At 37.0% G+C, this 20,532-nt stretch overlaps 1 protein-coding gene and 1 pseudogene across 1 annotated transcript; both read left to right on the top strand.

Annotated features, from left to right (window-relative positions):
- The first annotated feature begins 1,154 nt into the window (after positions 1–1,154).
- LOC130232289 (cytochrome P450 2F2-like) lies at positions 1,155–10,838 on the top strand. The gene is made up of 9 exons (XM_056462105.1): positions 1,155–1,329; positions 1,412–1,574; positions 1,683–1,835; positions 1,965–2,125; positions 2,404–2,577; positions 2,659–2,797; positions 8,435–8,622; positions 10,187–10,328; positions 10,456–10,838. Exons 1-9 carry the CDS (start codon positions 1,168–1,170, stop codon positions 10,662–10,664), a joined length of 1,491 nt encoding a protein of 496 aa, XP_056318080.1. The 5' UTR covers positions 1,155–1,167; the 3' UTR covers positions 10,665–10,838.
- A 3,593-nt stretch (positions 10,839–14,431) lies between these two features.
- Positions 14,432–20,235, top strand: LOC130231451 (cytochrome P450 2B12-like; annotated as a pseudogene).
- Positions 20,236–20,532: the final 297 nt, after the last annotated feature.

Raw genomic sequence — 20,532 nt, 5'->3', positions numbered from 1 at the left:
GCCAAGCAAAAGCTGATTGTGTGGGCCAGAGCTGAGCCAGAGATATTTTGCTATGTGGGGAGTTACTATTAGGGGCACAATCAAATTATGCTTCTGCCTCTATGGCTCTTGAGAGGCATGGCCCATTTGAAGCAATGCAATCTATGTGGAGGATTTATGTCTAGTGCTTGTGATAGTCTAAAAGAAAATGATTTGGAGATTTTTTTGCCATTGACAACATAGGCAGAACAAGTTAACTTTTGTGCACACAAAAGCCACTAGGCTGTGTTTTGTGCTGCCCTTTCTCAACAGTACCTCAGGATTTTCAAAAAACTCTATTGACACAATGTTAAATAAACCAAAATTTAAAGTAAATTTATTTTTTGAACATTATAGGTATTTACAGTCAACATCGAGCTCTGTCCTCTCAGATAATTACAACTACGAAAAACTTGTTTGTTACTATCTGTCCTGATTTAAGAGGTCATATACAATGTCTAAAGGTTGTTCAAGTAATCTGATCTGATGTGTAGCTCTTTTAAATCTTGCTCAATTTGCTATAGAGAATTACAAAAAAATACATACATTGGCAGACAAAATACTTGGTGTTATTAAATCTATATTTTCTTCAAGAAACTTACCATTAAATAACATGGTTTTGGGGTTAAAAAGTCTTCATGGTGAAGGACAAAGTGGCTCCCCATAATAAACCAGAGATCTAAAGCAAAGTTCAAAACAACTGATTATTTGGAAACAATAAATATGGGCCCACATTGACTGCACCAATCAAAGATTTATTTTTGAAATTGTTTTGCTCTAAAAAGTTGTTTGTCATTTCATTTTGTTGTTTGGTCACAGAAAGACTGCCAAAAATATTGTTATTGCAGAGTAAACTGGTCAACAGCATGGACAAAATAACTACATCACAGGACAAACTAAACCTTCAGGAATATCTTTATCAGGAGTACAGTACATGCTGACATTGACCTATAGTGAAAGTATCATTATCTCTCCACCCTTATTTTTAAACTTAGCTTACCTTTTCACCTGTACAGTCTACATTTCTAGTTCAACAAAGTTTATAAAGGTCAGCAAAATTGAAAGGAGGAGTTTTGTGTGCATGCGTATCAGTTCTCTGTTTGTATTAAATACCAGAGTTCAGTCTGACCATTTAATAGAACAGTAACTATGTTGACTGCACTGGTTTTGTTGTGTCTTGGAGCCTTTCTTCTGTACTTGCAACTGAGAATTCGGCGACCCAAAAACTTTCCTCCTGGACCCGCACCTGTTCCATTTTTTGGTAATTTGCTACAACTGAACCGCATAAACCCATTAAAAGACTTTGACAAGGTAAGTGCATCAGAGCACCTCAAACACAATGAAAACTAGAGAATTTAAAATAAGAAATGCATCCAAACTTGTTTTTCTGCAGTTTGCTCAGCACTATGGACCAATCTACGGGATATACATTGGTTCACAACCAGCAGTGGTGTTAACGGGACAGAAAATGATAAAGGAGGCACTGATCACACAAGCGGCTGAGTTTGCCGGTAGACCAAACCATATGATGATCAGTCATGTAACAAGGAGCAAAGGTAATGCATTTACTCACACATCTGCACTGAGTAGGGTATTTTAACGAATTTATATTAACAAACTTTTACTTTTAGGATTTAATGGCTTTCGAATTATATTTTTTATAGGGGTGATCATGGCAGATTATGGAGAAAGTTGGCGTGAACATCGGCGCTTTGCTCTGACCACACTGAGGAACTTCGGCCTTGGAAAGAAAAGTATGGAGCAGAGGATTCTGGAGGAGGTCAAACATATCTGTTTACTACTAGAGGAATCTGCTGGTAAATATGACCACTTGAATCTTTATACACTCAACAACCATATAAACTCAACAATTTCATTTTAGCTAAAAAAAGAAAACATTTAATTAGCTATTAAAAAAGAAAACATCTCTTGCATTTCTTTTTCAGGAAAGTCAATTGACCCTCAACATCTGTATCACCAAGCTGCCTCAAACATCATTGCCTCAGTCATTTTTGGGTCACGATTTAATTACCAGGATGAATATTTCCAGACATTGATACAAACCATGGAAAAACTTACTAAAATTGCCATTGGTCCATGGGCAATGGTAAATACAAAGACAAATAAAACCAGTGTCTATGTATACTTTTCTGTCAAAGGCTGTTTTCACTATCTTAACTCACCAATATTAAAATACTCGAGTAGACATAAACAAGATGATATTCATAATCTTATTTACTACTATTTTTTTGTGTGTTTACACTGAGTGTAAATAAGCACTGCCAAAAATAAATAATAAATACATACATAGATTGTACAAAACTGAAAAGTGTACTGACATTTCTTTGATAAAAAAATGTAAACACATTTTATCTTGAATTGCAGCTCTATGAAATAGCACCAGTGTTAAGGATTTTCCCACTGCCCTTCTGGAAAGCTTTTCACTATTTTGAGAAAATCACAAGACATGGTCTTAAAGTTGTGGAGGAGCACAAGAAGTCATGTGTTGCTGGAGAGCCCAGAGACTTGATTGATTGTTATTTGGAGGAAATGAAGAAGGTAAGTGCCTAAAGCGGTTTTTGTGTGTTGTCATGTAATTTTATTACATTCACTGGTTACACACTTTATTTTGATTATTAGAGAGCAGATCAACGCACCACATTTGATGAGTCACAGATGGTCACTTTGCTGTTTGACCTGTTTTTGGCTGGAACTGAAACAACCTCTAACACACTCAGAACTTTAACTCTCTATTTGATGACTCACACTCATATACAAGGTAAGGAAAACATCCCTAAACTATTGTATCAAAATGAATTATCTGTATGACTAAAATTTATTCCGCATTTATATATAATTTATATGATAATATTTATATATACACACACACATATATATATCCACACATGCACACACACACACATGCACACACACACACACACACACACACACACACACACACACACACACACACACACACACACACACACACAAACAGTTAAATCCATAAGAATCTGGACATCAACACAATTCTAACATTTTTGGCTCTATACACCAACACAATGGATTTGAAATGAAGTGACCAAGGTGCTTTAACTGCAGACTCACAGCTTTAATTTGAGGGTATTTGCATCCAAATCAGGCTAACGCTGTAGAAATTACAACAGTTTGCATATGTGCCTCCCACTTGTTAAGGGACCAAAAGTAATGGGATAGAATAATAATCATAGACATCGCCAGACGCTGGGTTTCATCCCTGGTGGTGCTCTGCCAGACCTCTACAGCAACTGTCTTTAGTTTCTGCTTGTTCTTAGGGCATTTTCCCTTCAGTTTTGTCTTCAGCAAGTGAAATGCATGCTTAATTGGATTCAGATCAGGTGATTGATTTGGCCATTGCATGACATTCTTCTTCTTTCCCTTCAAAAACATTTTGGTTGCTTTTGCAATATGCTTTGTTTCATTCTCCATCTGCTCTGAATTATTTGGCTTAATATGAGCAGAAAATATTGCCTGAAACACTTCAGGATTCATCCTGCTGTTTTTGTCAGCAGTCACATCATCAATAAATACAAGAGAACCAGTTCCATTGACAGCCATACATGCCCACGCCATAACACTACTACCACCATGCTTCACTACTTAGGATCATGAGCAGTTCCTTTTCTTCTCCATACTCTTCTCTTCCCATCACTCTGGTACAAGTTGATCTTGATCTCATCTGTCCATAGGATGTTGTTCCAGCACTGTGAAGGCTTTTTTAGAACTCTAATCTTGTCTTGGCTCACCAGTGGTTTACATCTTATGGTGAACCTTCTGTATTCCCTCTGGTGTAGTCTTCTCTTGATTGTTGACTTTGACACACATACATCTACCAGCTGAAGAGTGTTCTTGATCTGGCCAACTGTTGTGAAGGGTGTTTTCTTCATCATGGAAAAAATTCTTCAGTTTTCCACGACGGTTGTGTTTGTCGTTCAATTCAATTCACCTTTATTTGTATAGCGCTTTTACAATGAAGATTGTGTCAAAGCAGTTTCACATAAAAGATCATAGTAAATTGAATCTCTGTCAGTTCAGTTTTCAAAGTTTAAGTTCAGTTCAGTTTAGCTCAGTTCAGTGTGGTTTATTAATCACTACTGAGGGTCCAAACACTGAAGAGCAATCAATCGATGCGCAGCTCTACTGATCTCGAACCATGCAAGCTAGTGGCGACAGCGGCAAGGAAAAAACTTCACCAATTGGCGAAAGTGAAGAAAAAAAACCCTCGAGAGAAACCAAGCTCAGATGGGCACGACCATTTCTCCACTGGCCAAACGTTTTGTGCAGAGCTGCAGTCAAGGGCCGGGGGCAGGAACCTGGACCTCAGAGAAGACCCATCAGTCCCTGGAGCGTCACAGGGATCAGTCTCATGCTCTCCACTCCTCCATGACCACCACAGTAGCTGCTCAGGATACGGCCTGGTCCAGGATATGGAAACCTTGGGATCATCTCGTCGCTGGTCTTGGATCGAATTAGTGGCGCTGCATGGTCTGAGGGTCTCGGGATGAGTATCCCCTGGTGGAAATAGAGAATAATTAGTGTAGCTGCTGTTCATAGTGTATATAAACGAGATGAAGAAACCTGTGTGGAGCACATTCATGTATCATACCGCTAAGTGATGCACTGAGTGTATGCTTTACTAAAAAGATAGGTCTTTAATCTAGTTTTGAATTGGGAGAGTGTGTCTGAGCCTCGGATGTTATCAGGAAGGTTTTTCCAGAGTTTGGGAGCCATAAATGAGAAGGCTCTACCTCCTTTACTCGACTTTGCTATTCTAGGTACTACTAGAAGCCCTAAGTTTTGAGATCTTAAAGAGCGAGTTGGATTGTAGCGAGACAGAAGTTTGGTTAGATAAACAGGAGCTAGATTATTTAAAGCTTTATAGGTAAGAAGCAATATTTTTAATTCAAAAAAGTTGAATAAAATTGGGATGATATGATCATATTTTCTAGACCTGGTAAGAACTCTGGCAGCTGCATTTTGTACTAGGTGAAGTTTATTAATAGAGGATGCTGGGCAGCCAGCAAACAGTGCATTACAGTAGTCCAGCCTAGAAGTCATAAAAGCATGGACTAGCTTTTCTGCATCTGAGATGGATAGCATACTTCATAACTTAGCGATATTTCTGAGATGAAAGAAGACACTTTTTGTGACATGGGATATATGATTTTCAAAAGATAAATTGCTGTCTAATATGACACCCAGAACTTTCATAGTAGAGCTAACGCTAACTTTGTATCCCTGTAATTGTAGGTCGAGTTGTGAGATCTGCTGTATACAGGATTTAGGCCCAATAAGTAACAATTCTGTTTTGTCAGAGTTTAAGAGAAGAAAATTGTTGGTCATCCAGTCTTTAACATCTTTAATACACTCAGTTAGCTTAGACAGTTCAGACATCTCATCAAGTTTTGTTGAAATATACAATTGAGTATCATCTGCATAGCAGTGTCTTCTAATAATGTCTCCCAAGGGTAGCATGTATGTTGTAAACAGCAAAGGGCCTAAAACTGATCCTTGAGGCACCCCATACTTTACTGGGCTGACTTGTGAAGGCTGTCCATTAATATTCACAAACTGGTAATGGTCAGCTAAGTATGACTTAAACCATTGTAGAGCCTGTCCCTGGACACCTGTAGAATTTAAGCAATTTATGAGGATATTGTGGTCAATGGTGTCAAATGCGGCACTAAGATCGAGTAGAACTAATAGCGAGATGCATCCTTGGTCAGCAGCTAAGAGTAGATCGTTGGTTATTTTCACTAATGTAGTTTCTGTACTGTGATGAGCTCTGAAACCTGACTGAAACACTTCAAGAACATTGTTCGTCTGCAGAAAACAGCATAATTTGGCAGACATAAATGGAAGATTTGAAATAGGCCTATAATTAGCTAAGTTGCTGAGGTCCAGTTGTGGGTTCTTAATAATAGGCTTAATAACAGCTAGCTTGAAAGGATTTGGAAAATGGCCTAAAGATAAAGAAGAGTTGATAACGTTAAGAAGAGGTTCTGCTATAACAGGTAGCAATTCTTTCAGTAATTTTGTTGGAATTGGGTCCAACGTACATGTCGCTGCTTTAGAGCTATTTATAATTTTATCTAGCTCTTCTTGTTCTATGATTCTGAAGCTCTGTAGGTTATTTTGAATCATTGGAATGTTTACTGGATCTGAAGTATAAGGCAGTGCGGAAAATTTTCCATCTTCTATTTTCTGTCTAAAGCCTTCGATTTTAATCACTGAAAAAAATCATGAAGTCATCACTACTAATATGGGGTGGAACATTTTTTTCCAAAGATGACCGATTATTTGTTAATGAAGCAATGGTGTTAAATAGGAATCTAAGATTGTTATGATTATTTTCTATCAGTTTGCGGAGGTGCTTAGCCCGGGCAGATTTTAGAGCTCTCCTATAGCTGGACATACTATCTCTGCACGCAATTGTAAAAACTTCTAAATTTGTTTTTTTTTTTTCCATTTACGTTCCAGGGCACAGGTTGCTGTTTTGAGGGCGCGAGTATGACTGTTATACTATGGTGTAGTTTTATTCTCTCTAGCCTTTTTATTTGATGGGTGCCACAGTATTTAGTGTGTTAGTAAAGATGGCATCCATACTGCTGGTTACTACATCAAGTTCATTTGCGATTGCGGTTCGTCTTCCGGGTCTTTTGATGTTGCAGAGCTTACTGGTGCTATCTTTTTAAAAACAGTAGAAAAAAAGTCAGTTCTAGACAGTTGTTTTGGCCACGCCTATTGATTTTGCTTTCTCTATGATTGGCTTGTTTTGTTTTTTCAGCCTAATGATGGCTTGCTTGACTGATAGTGACTTCTTTGGATCTCATCTTCAGAGCTGACAATAACAGATTCCAAATGCAAATGTGAAGCACACTAAAAATGAACCCTGGACCTTTTATCTGCTCATTGTTAGTGGGATAATGAGGGAATAACACACACCTGGCCATGGAACAACTTAGAAGCCAATTGTTCAATTACTTTTGGTCCCGTAGCAAGTGGGAGGCACATATGCAAACTGTTGTAATTCTGCAGGCACACTGGGCTTTTCCTACCATAGACTTCCATTCATACGCACGCGAATGCGTCAGACCGGAAACGCAGGGTCATGCGTTAAGTTTCGCAGTTCGCTGTGGTGCAAAGTTCAAGCTTGGTCTGACCTGCGAAATCGCATCACTTGACTGCGTGAGACCAATCGAGGATCAAAACATGACCTCTGTGGACAGAAATGTAAAACATGGAGCAATCACTTGCTTTTTTTAATGTCTAATCATCTTGTTTAATCCCGCCCCTTTTTGCAGCGCCATACGACAGAATTTCACACACAAACTCCAGTGTGACCGCAGCTTAATTCCTACAGCGTTCACCTGATTTGGATGTAAACACCCTCAAATTAAAGCTGATAGTCTGCAGTTAAAGAACACTGTGTTTGTTTAATTTTAAATTAATTGGTGTATAAAGCCAAAAATGTCACAGTTATTGGTGGGGAAAAGACAAGGACTCAAGTGTAGGAACTCAAATGGGTTTATTAATAATAAAAATAAAACAAAAATGTAACAATCCCAATAGGGAAAACATAAAAAATACAAATAAACAAACAAACAAACTTGACTGGGAAGGCTGGCAGGGATCAGGGCTGGACAGAGCTGAGCATGACAGAACAAGGCAATAATTGACGACGAACTGGCACAGGACAGCAGACTTGAGAAGAATATAAAGGAGAAATAATAAACAAATAATGGGTTAACAAGGACAGTGGGACTAGACAGTAGACAAGAGTACATGACACAAAGAGACAACACAAGCCATGTGCTCAAGAGAAAAACAGGACTAGAATACACAGCAAATGAGAGAACTCATTAACCGTGTTTTCACATGAACATGACACATAAACACAACACCAACAGAAGATTAAACGCAAGATACAAGTACACAATAAATAAAAACACTCACCGTGCACTCACACATGCAACGTGCATGTTCCATCCCAACGCCAACTGAAACCAACAAGACTAAAATGTTGAGAATGAAACCGCATGCTGCAGACAGACCAAACACCAGGACGAAAGCGTGCATCCCGAGCACACACGGACTTCACGAGCACGCATCAAGTGAGAGTGCGCACAGCCCGAGCGCGGCCAAGACAGTGCTCATACAATGACAAATACAATGACAGAATATGAGTGCTTGACCCGAGAATACTCGAGCCGAGCACAACATACTAGACAAGACAGGACTAGTGTCTGGACTATATATATATTTACACATATGCATGTTGGTGAAATGATGTGTATAAAATTGCATATTTTGGTGTACATAAAAATTTTATATGAAATTGATTAAATGTTTTTCTGATATATGTATACGTGTTCAGAGCAATGTCAGCGGGAGATTGATGAAGTCCTTGGTGCTCATGATCATGTCACATATGAGGACAGAAACGCCATGCATTTTGTTCAAGCAGTGATTCATGAAGGTCAGCGTATTGCTGATATTGTTCCTCTTAGTGTTTTTCACACTGCCAGAACCGATACTCAACTCAGAGGCTACAGCATCCCAAAGGTAACATTTAATGTACTGACTATACTCAACTACTCACATTTTGTTGAATTCAAGATAATATGGCTTTTAGCAGTGTCATTAAAAATTGTAATTAAGAACATCTTACGAATGTTGTGTAAGAACATATTTTATTGAATCTTAAAAAAAAATTATTATTAAATTAATTGTTATTAATTAACTATTCTCACAGAACAAAACAATATAGTATTTTGTAAAGTATTACATTGCATTTAATTTATAGTAAAAACTAGTGTTTTTGAACCATACTAAAGTAAAGTAATAGAATTAATTTGTTGTAGTAATATTTTAGTTGCTATAGTAACACAACAACTATAGTAATATACACAAATTACCCATACTATTGTTTTCTACAATAATAGGGTACATTATACTACAATACAGGATGTGAATTATGACAACTATAGCTAATGCTAATATTTTACAAGATATTTTTCAAGACACTTCTATACAGCTTAAAGTGACATTTAAAGGCTTAACTAGGTTAATTAGGTGAACTAGATAGGTTAGGGTAATTAAGTTTTTGTATGATGATGGTTTGTTCTATCGAAAAAAATAGCTTAAAAGGGCCAGTAGATTTGACCTTAAAATGTTTTTAAAAAATTAAAAACTACTTTTATTCTAGCCAAAATAAAACAAATAAGACTTTCTCTAGAAGAAAAAATATTATCAGACATACTGTGAAAAATTCCTTGCTCTGTTAAACATAATTTGGGAAATATTTAAAATAGTAAAAAAAAAAAAAATCAAGGAGGGGCTAATAATTCTGACTTCAACTGTATACATTATAAAACACCTTACTAAAGTATGGTTCAAAAACATTATAGTATTTTCCATAAATTACTGTAGTAACACTTTTACTGTATGAGGGAACTAATATAACTAATGCACAGATAATCCTGAGTTAATCCATAGCTAACGATTACTGCATTGTAAAAATCAATTAATTGACTTTACAAAAGAGAGTAAACTCGTTGCTTTATATTTACTAAGTAAACAAACTATGTGTATAATTATAAAAGTTAAGTCAATGGGCTTGCAGATTTTTAAATAAAATCAACTTGTTACTTTTAAGGCAACGGGTTTACTCACTTTTTTATAGTGTGCATGAGCAACAAGTCATAAGGATACCTTAGCAAATAATTAGCTAATAATTGTTTAAAGCAGATCACTCGAAGCTGAAGTACATAACTATGACTATTGTGGTAATTAACATGAATTTACATCATTAGTTAAAAGATATATTAGTTAAAAGATATATATTTTTAGGAAATTAATGTGTTACAGCTAATTTAACTAATACCAATTTATACATTGCACAAGTATGAATCTTATACTGTTGAATGTTTAGAAGATTTGTTGCTCATGCAGTAATCATTAATAAATGGTGTAGCTCTTTATGAGTTAAACATTAACTCATGATTATCTGTGCCCCTATTGTAAAGTGTTACCCTATTTGTTCTCTGTGGGATTATAACAACTACTAAACAGCATTTTGCCATAAAGAGTTCCATAAGCTAATCTTATTATAAACGTGCTTTTACAGGGGACACTTATCATCCCGTATCTGTCATCTTCTCTCAGAGAGGAAAGTCAGTGGAAGTTTCCACATGAGTTCAACCCTCAGAACTTCTTGAATGAAAAAGGAGAATTTGTCAAGAATGATGCATTCATGCCTTTCTCTGCAGGTGTGTGCTACATATATCTTATTCTACAAAATAACTAGTATTTTCATAACTTTATAAATAGCACTAATTTAGTTTGTATTGAGTTTTTTATGTTTGTATAATGTACATATACTTTTCTGTTTTCTAGGTCCTCGTGTGTGTTTAGGAGAAAATCTAGCCCGCATGGAGCTCTTCCTCATCCTGGTCACTGTGCTGCGGAGATTTCGTCTGGTCTGGCCGAAGGATGCAGGAGAGCCGGACTTCACATATATATATGGAGGGACTCAGTCATTGAAACCTTACCCTATGATTGTAGAGCTGCGAACGCCTGGAAAGACCCATGGATATGCTAACTGAAGATATTTGTGTCACACTCGGAAAGACACATTTAAAGTACTATATTTAGTTTATAACGCACAAAACATTTTGCTTATAACGCACAATACACTAAAATGTGTAAGACAGTAACACATAAACTGTGTATGACAACTTGTACTGACAATAAAAATACATTTGTCTTATGTTGTTAAACTCATTGTTTTATTGTTATGGTTATTTGTTGAACAATTACAGCAAAATGTAATTATTTCTATCATTTTTGAAAATCTACACTTAATATAACCAATTTTAATGCTAGTTACTAGGAATGAACCAACAGTTTTAACCCAAAAATTACCAATCTGTCAGATGAAGAAGAGCCGAGATTCAGAGTCAGAGATTAAGTAAAAGAAAGTATATTGACACTGCTATGCCGTCAGCCAATCGTTGCATTGCTGATCATGATTTCAAGGATTGATAGATTTGTCCTTCATAACACACGCAGAGATCTCAGATCAGTTCATCCAGACATTTTAATCTGATTCACGAACTTGTTTGAAGAATCAAATTAGCCAGAGATCAGTTATCAAGATTAAAAGATTCAGGATCTGCCAAATCATCTTAGATCATTTAAGCGAGGTACAAAGAACGGATCCCAGCTCTTCCTGAGACACCCATGGCAGCTCACCACCATCTAGCTCCATGAGGCTTCCTGCCCAAGCCTGAGGCCTCAGCGAGAGCCCGTCGAATCACCCACTCTACTTCTGCCTGACTCCACCAACCCAGATCCCCTTCTCCCTCCACCTCAAAACAACAAAACACTTTATCTACCTCAGCATATGCATCAGCCACCTCCTTCGTTCACCCAACCAAAAAGATCACAGTCACAGAACTCCGGAAACTCAGACCTTGAGTAAACACACCCTCAGTAAACCAGAACTTCTCAAACTGTATTCCAACACCACATTGGATTCTCACCCTTCAATCACATCACCCACAAGAGAAACCACCAGGAAATCCAACTCCCATCACACTCCAGATCCATAACCCTCCCATTCACAACCATTACAAGGCTAAAAAAAGAAAGATAAACAAAAACACGCCCCCAGTAACACACCTCCAGGAAACATGTCCGTCGCATTATCCAAGTGGATGCTGCACACTGGTGGTGGTGTGGAGAGATGATGGTAAAGTGCTTTGGGTGTATGGCCATACACAATAAATGCGCTATATAAATACACATTACATTACATTTTATTACAGAAGTGACTTTGCATCTCCTTTACTTCTTTCCAGTGTTGAGTGCTTCAGCTCTGATTCCTGCAGGAGTGTTAACCCAAGATTTGAGACACCTACCTGAGCTCAAACTCCCCTCTTACCCTTCAAATTGGAGGGAGCCCTGGGCTCGAGGATCTTCTGAGCTCAGGGCTCTCTCCCGGGACAACATGCCAACACGCTTTATTATCAATCATCAGCTAAATATGAACTCTTGAAATACAAAAAGGTCAAATTAAACAGCGCAGTTTGTTTCTTTCATTATCAGTCACTGATTAAAATGAAAGTAATGGATGAGTGCTGTCATTGTGTATTTCTGTGCATTCATTCATTTTCTTTTTGGCTTAGTTCCTTTATTAATCTGGGGTTGCCACGGCGGAATAAACCGCCAACTTATCCAGCATATGTTTTATGCAGCGGATGCCCTTCCAGCTGCAACCCATCACTGGGAAACATCCATACACATTCATTCACACACATACACTAAGGTCAATTTAGCTTACCCAATTCACCTATACAGCATGTCTTTGGACTTGTGGGGAAAACCGGAGCACCCAGAGGAAACCCACGCCAACACGGAGAGAACAAGCAAACTCCACACAAAAATGCCAACTGACCCAGCCAAGGCTTGAACCAGCGACCTTCTTGCTGTGAGGCGATTGTACTAGCCACTGCGCCACCGTGACGCCCCTGTATGGTAGTTATGTATAATAAATGATTGAGTGTGGACCATCTTTACTTTTTGTCGAAGCCTAATTTGGTCACTGAATCAAACTTGACTAGAACTTAATTTAATAATTCAAGTTTTAAGGAGATTAGGTAGTTCATGCACATGCAATGTAACATTTCATATTCAAAGTTCCATTTTAAAAAATATCAACATGATTGTTTTATAAACCATGCATTAATGAGTTAAGAGTTACATTTTTGCTGGAGGAAAGAGCTGTGGTGCCATGAGGACTTAACGGAATGCAGCAAAATCTTTACAGTAGATGGAAAACTAATTGTTCCCCCATGACATTTTGAAAACTGTATTTATGACAAAGAATTGTGCTGATGTCGATATTAAAACACTTAATATCTCTTTTCCTGCTCTGCTCTTTTCCTGCTCTGGATCTTTTCCTGCTAGTCCTATCTGGCTCTCTTTGGCGCCTACTCTCTGTTCTTTGTTCTCTCTCTCTCTCTCTCTCTCTCTCTCTCTCTCTCTCTCTCTCTCTCTCTCTCTCTCTCTCAATTCAGTTCAATTCAATAATTCCTTTATTGACATGACAAATGTTACAAATGTATTGCCACAGCATTTATAAAGTTTACATTTAAAAAAGTACAGTAAATAGTAGTAGTATTAGTAAAAACAACAACAACAACAACAAAAAATATATATAATTTATTATATATAAGATATTTATACATAATAATTTAATAAATATATAAATAATGATATTATTCAATATATCATATTATTCATACAAATCAATAAAAATATTTCTCTCTCTCTCTTACTTTGAATTACTTTTGTGTGTACTTTATCAGTACAACATAATCACATAATAGCAACACTCTCTCAAAATTTTAGCTATTAATACTTATTTCAGAAATAATTAATTAATTCCGTTTTTGGTATAAGATTGCAGAAGGATGGTTTGATTAGAAATGTACAGTTTTTCGCTATCACACTGATCATTTTTAGTGATTCGGCAAAACTACAGTTCGAACCACTGTAATTCTCATCCTTACACAACATAGTTATTAATCTACTAGACAGTCCACATGTAACCTGCTTTTTATTGCAGACAGAACACTGATACACATACAGACAAAACTTCTTTAAACTTTGCTGACCTTTTTAAACTGTGTTGAACTGAAGTCAGGAAACAGATTAAGTAGTTGAAAAGATAAGCAAAGATTACAAACATGGGTGGGGAGACCAGTGTCCTCAGGTGTTCTGGATAAAGATGTTCCTGATGCCTAATTTTTATTATTTTGATTATCTATCTATCTATCTATCTATCTATCTATCTATCTATCTATCTATCTATCTATCTATCTATCTATCTATCTATCTATCTATCTATCTATCTATCTATCTATCTATCTATCTATCTATCTATCTATCTATCTATCTAGTCTAAATATTCTAGTAACTGAAATGAATTTACATTTCAGCCATGTCATATGCCTGTCCTGTTCTGTTTTACTTTGTAGTAGTGTAGTGTATGTGTGTGAATGAGTGTGTATGGATGTTTCCCATTGATGGGTTGCAGCTGAAAGAGCATCCGCTGTGTAAAACATATGCTGGATAAGTTGGCAGTTTATTCCACTGCGGCGACCCCAGATTAATAAAGGGACTATGAATGAATGAATGAGTTCCCTTCACTTCTTCTCCTCTTTTTTGCTCCTGCTCTTCTTACATAAACCCACCAGAGGCCACTGTTGACTGACTGACTCACCGACCAAAAGTTGAGAAATTCACAATTACTACAGCAAGCAATGTCACTGAAGCTGTGCCGATGTATCCACAACTCAGTTCGGCAATGCTTGACCTCACCCATTCAAATGTGAATGGGAAGCTGATGCCCCGTTGTTGCAGTAAACTATTTTCTGTCTCTCAAGTCCTCCGACGTACACTGCGAGCCACTGGACAACAGAAGGAAAGCTGTCCATACATAGGTAAGTAGTTAGCTGTTAGCGCGAAAAAAGGACGGCATCATACTGCCTCGTAGCATTCATTTTAAAGACGAAATGCAGCCATTTGTACTTCTGGTGACATAATTCGCAATCTCCAGAAATGTATATAGGGCTTCTTTTTCAGAATTAGCCTATGTTGCAACAGTTGAGACAGTATCAAAAAGGCAAATAAAAAAAGAAAGTAGTGATTAGTAAGTTTACTTTGACTTGTATTTCATTGCAGACAATACAACAAACAGTATTTAAGGTGTCTCTTGTGATTTTGATTTATTTTTCCACAATAAATGCATATTCCAATTTTGGTTCTAGCGGGAGCAATTTAGGGCTAATAATTAGCAGGGCTAGTAGTAGTTCCATTTCAGTCTCAGTTTAGTTAGATATTGTCTTGTGTAAGTACTTCCCTCAGTTCTTTATTCGGTATATTTTAAGTATAAGTTTGTCCGGTTTCTTTTAAGATGTGTTTTTCTTTGGAGTGCTTACATTAAGTCCTTGTCCACACGAACATGGGTATTTTCAAAACCGCACTTTTTTCTACGCGCTTTCGTTGTTTGTCCACACAAAAACAAAATGTCAGGTAACTGAAACCAAAACTTTCCGAAAACTCCAGCCAGGATAGTAACTTCTGGTACAGTGTGGTCATGTGGACACTACATCTGGAGTTTTTACCTCATGACGTCAGCATGCATTTTGTTTTCTCCTTTCTGATTGGCCACAGGACCGCCCTCAGAAGCTGCACATGCCACTGCCAGTCATTACAATAGATGATGATATCCTCAAAATACGCAGCGACATATGCAGTATGTGGCCAGAGGATCTTGTCCATAAGATGCTGAAACATAGCCGGGGCTTCGAACAACCCAAAAGGAAGTTTAACAAATTGGTGCAGTCTGAACGTCATGATAACGGTGATAAGGGAGATCCCTTTTATCTCAGTTTTTGACACAGCATTCGTCCTGCGTCAATCCAAACAGAACCGTACAAAGACATCTGTTTTAGAAGCTAAAACTATCGGGCTTGTCCGGTCGCTGTGGTATTCCTCTTTTACTCCCATTTCTAACATTGCCTCTAGTTTTGCCTGAATTACCTTTTTTGTGCTTCTGTAATCTACTGCATAGAACTATGCCAGGCTCAGCCTCAGTATGGTGCTGAATGAGATTACTGCAGCCAGACACTTATATGATAAATTTGGGATGCCCTGCCCCTGTCTGTATGGACCACTTCATTAATTAAAATCTCTAATTTGCAGTGTGAAGGCCATTGCCACTTGGCGAATAATTTAGAACTAGAGGTAGGGAGTAATATGAGTATTTCTTTCCCGCAGCTTGGCCCCCCTGTTATACAGCCGGCTTTGTTAGACAAAACCCAGTGGAGGCTTGTTGGGCACTGCCTCCAATTTCTAAACACTTGTTTGTCACTATGCATTGCATAACTGTCCCAATTTAAGAGATAATTTGCAATGTCTAAAGGTTGTTCAGGTAAGCTGATAGACAGTCAAAAAAAAATTGCTTAAAGGGGCTAATAATTTTGACCTTAAAATGGTTCATAAAAATTAAAAACTGCTTTTATTCTAGCCAAAATAAAACAAATAAGACTTTCTCCAGAAGAAAAAATGTTATCAGACAAACTGTGAAAACATAATTTGGGAAATATTTCAAAAAGAAAAAATTTCAAAGAGGGGCTAATAATTCTGACTTCAACTGTAAATTGCCAGGCTAAGACTTTTTTAATATGTTATTTTATAATTTATAGATTGTCAAGCCACTGTCCATTGAATAAAATGGTTCATAATAAAATAAAAAGTCCCCATGGTGAAAGACAAAGTGATAAACCAGAGACCAAGAGCAAAGTGCAAAAACACCTGATTATTTTTTAGACAATAAATGTGGGTCCACATTGACTGCATCAATCCCATTTTAGATTTAGATTTATTTGTGAAATGTTCTCGCTCTTAAAATTGTCTGTCAGGATGTTTTGTTGTTTGGTCACTGAAATATTCATGCTGCCAAAAAATGTTAATGCAGCACAAACTGGCAATAATCAAAATAACAAGATTACAGGTCAAAATAAAACTTCAGGAAAAACTTTATCAGGAGTTCATGCTGACATTGACCTATAGTAAAAGTATAATTATCTCTTCACTCATATTTTAAAACTTAGTTTACCTTTTCACCTTTACAGTCTACATTTCTAGTTCAACAAAGTGTATAAAGGTCAGCAAAGAAAATTAAAGGAGTTCTGTGTGTGTGCGTATCAGTTCTCTGTTTGTAATAAATAGCAAGGTACAGTCTAGTCATCTAGTAGATCAGTAACCATGTTACTGAGCTGAACTTTTCGTTGGCCATAACATATGTCTGCCCATACATAACATCATCCGCCACCATGGGCTGCTTTATTCAAAACATTGACATCAGCAAACCCCTCACCCACACAATACCATTCACACTGATTACCATCTGCCAAGTACACTGAAAACAGTGATTAATTCGTGAAGGAAACACCTCTTAGAAGTGCCAGATGAATTGAATTAAATTGAATGTAAGCATTTGTCACTCAAGTCAGTTACGATGATGAACTGCAGTCAGGTCGAGACCCGATGTGGACGAGGAGCATAAGCTTCCCTGAGACAGTTTCTGACAGTTTGTGCAGACTTTCTTTGGTTATGCAATCCAACAGTTGCAGCAGCTGTCCAGGTGACTGGTCTCAGATTATTTTGGACATGAAGATTCTGGATGCGGAGGTCCTGGGTTGGTGTGTTTACACATGGTCTGCAATTGTGAGAGATGTACTGACAAATTCTCTGAAAAACAACAACTCTGGTGGATAGTCCTGCAGTCACAGCATGTCGATTTCATGCTCCCTCAAAACTTGTAACAATGTGCTGTGTAATAAAATGCACATTTTAGAGTAGCTTTTTATTGTGGCCAGCCTAAGGCACACATGTGCAATAATCATGCTGTCTTATCAGCCAAACCTGTGAGATGGGTGGATTATCTCAGCAAAGAAGTGCTTCATAACACAGATTTAGGAAAATGTGTGAAAAGTATTTTGGAGAAATAGTTTTTGTGGATATATAAAACCTTTTCAATCTTTGAGTTCAGCTCATGAAAAATAGGAGAATTTTTTTGTTGAATGTGTTAATGTAACATTTATCATGCAGGGTCATATTCATTGTCCAATATTTGAAGACTTTTTAAGGATCTCAAATTTGCTAGAGAGCATTAAGTCTCAAAAATAAAAACATCTCTTGACCCTCAACATCTGTATCACCAAGCTGCCTCAAACATCATTGCCTCAGTCATTTTGGGGTCACGATTTGATTATCAGGATGAATATTTCCAGACTTTGACACAGACCATCGAAAAAAATAAAAATAAAACCAGTGTCTATTTATACTTTTCTGTCAAAGACAGTTTTTTACTATATATATATCTTGAATTTCAGCTCTATGAAATAGCATCGGCGTTAAGGATTTTCCCACTGCCATTCCGGAAAGCTTTTTAGTATTTTGAGCAAATCACAAATCATGTTCTTAAAGTCATGGAGGAGCACAAGAAGTCACAGGTTGCTGGGGAGCCTAGAGATTTGATTGATTATTACTTGGAGGAGATGGAGAAGGTAAGACACTCATAAGTGTTTGTGGGTGCAGCTATGATGTAATTCCATAAAATATACACAGTTTAATTAGATTATTAGAGAGCAGATCAACGCACCTCGTTTGATGAGTCACAGATGGTCACTTTGCTGTTTGACCTGTTTGTTGCTGGAACTGAAACAACCTCTAACACACTCCGAACCATAACTCTATTTGATGACTCACACTCATATACAAAGTAAGCAAGATAAATTGAATATCAAAATGAATTAATCAAAGTTTTTTCTAGTGATATATATATATCCTTAGAGCAATGTCATCAGAAGATTGATGAAGTCCTTGGTGCTCTTGATCATGTCACGTTTGAGGACAGAAACGCCGTAGTGATTCATGAGGGTCAGCGTATTGCTGAAATGACTCCTTTTAGTTTGTTTCACACAGCCAGAACTGACACTCAACTCCGGGGCTACAGCATCCCAAAGGTGACATTTCTGCACAGCTACAAATCTTTGAAATCTACTTTGAATCAAAGCTAATATGGCTTTTAATAGTGTCATTAAGAAGTATGAGCATAAGTGGCACGGTGGTGCAGTGAGTGGAGCTGTCGCCTCACAGCAAGAAGGTCGCTGGTTTGTGCCTCTGCTGGATAAGTTGACATTTCTGTGTGGAGTTTGCATGTTCTTCCCGTGTCCACGTGGGTTTCCTCCGAGTGCTCCGGTTTCCCCCACAAGTCCAATCACATGCGCTATAGGTTAATTGGGTAAGCTAAATTGTCTGTAGTGTGTGTGTGTGTGTGTGTGTGTGTGTGTGTGTGTGTGTGTGTGTGTGTGTGTGCGTGTGTGTGTGTTTGTGTGTGTGTGTGTGTGTGTGTGTGTGTGTGAATGAGTGTGTATGGATGTATTCTAGTACTGGGCTGCAGCTGGAAGGGCATCCGCTGCGTAAAACATATGCTGGAGAAGTTGGCGGTTCATACCGCTGTGGTGATCCCTGATTAATAAAGGAACTAAGCCTAAAATTAAATGAATGAATGAACTATGAACATTTTTCAAATGTTGTGTAAGTATATTTTAATTAATCTTATAAAGATTATCAAATTAATTATTAATAATTAATTATTTTAACTGTTATTCCACAGAATACTATAGAGAAATACTATAGTGTTTTACCCATACTATAGTAAAATACCAGAATTCATTTGTTGTGGTAATTTTATAGTTTGTATAGCAACATAACAACTATAGTAATATACACAAATAACCCATACTGTTGTTTTCTACAATTAAAGAGTACTACAATGAACCAGTCTACTGTAATAAAAACAAAAAAAGGATCCATATCTACTTTCAAACAGACCTTGATTAAACAAAACAGAAACACTAGACCCACTAACACTAACAACAATCAGGAACAGAGATAGAAGAGCTTAAATATACAAAAGCTAGTGGACAGGTAATAAGGAGTGAAGACTTTTTTTGGTGACACTTTTAAAATATGGGCGAACTAATATTCCATAATTAATGCTTAGCTAATGCACAGATAATCTTGAGTTAATGCCTAGCTAATAATGATTACTGCATGAGCAACAAGTCACAACAATGATACTTTAGCAAACAATTAGCTAATAATTGGTTAAAGTAGACCACTGGACGTTGTGGTAATTAACACTGACATCCTCAGTTAAAATAAAATGTTATTGGGAATTAATGCATTACAACTCATTTAACATTATACCAATTCTTAGATCATTTAAAGTATGAATCATATGGAATGCTCATTTGTTGCTCATGCAGTAATCATTAATAAATAGTTTAGCTTCACATGAATTAAACATTAACTCATGATTATCTGTGCAATAGTTCAGAATGAATTAACATAATAATGTGCCCATATGGTAAAGCGTCACCATATTTTTTACCCTGTGGGATTATAACAACTACCAAACAGCATCTTCACCATAAAGAGTTCTAGACAAGCTAATCGTATTATAAATCTGTGCTTTTACAGGGGACACTTATCATCCTGTATCTGAGAGGAAAGTTGGTGGAAGTTTCCACATGAGTTCAACCCTCAGAACTTCTTGAATGAAAAGGAGAATTTGTGAAGAATGATGCATTCATGCCTTTCTCTGCAGGTGTGTGCTACATATATCATATTCTACAAAATAACATATATCTTATTGTACAAAATTAATTATTTTCATAACTTTATAAACAGCACTAATTTAATCAGTTTATACGACATTATATTCAGTCCAAGTGTGAGACTAAAACATAACATATACAATCAGTACAATGTGGTAAATGTATATGTTTGAATTTTTTATTTTTTTGTCTGTATGATGTCCATATACAATAC

Source organism: Danio aesculapii, chromosome 7 (genome assembly GCF_903798145.1).
Source record: "Danio aesculapii chromosome 7, fDanAes4.1, whole genome shotgun sequence".
NCBI lineage: Eukaryota > Metazoa > Chordata > Actinopteri > Cypriniformes > Danionidae > Danio > Danio aesculapii.
The sequence above is the reverse complement of the archived record's forward strand: the minus strand, read 5'-3'. Positions and strand labels throughout refer to the sequence as shown.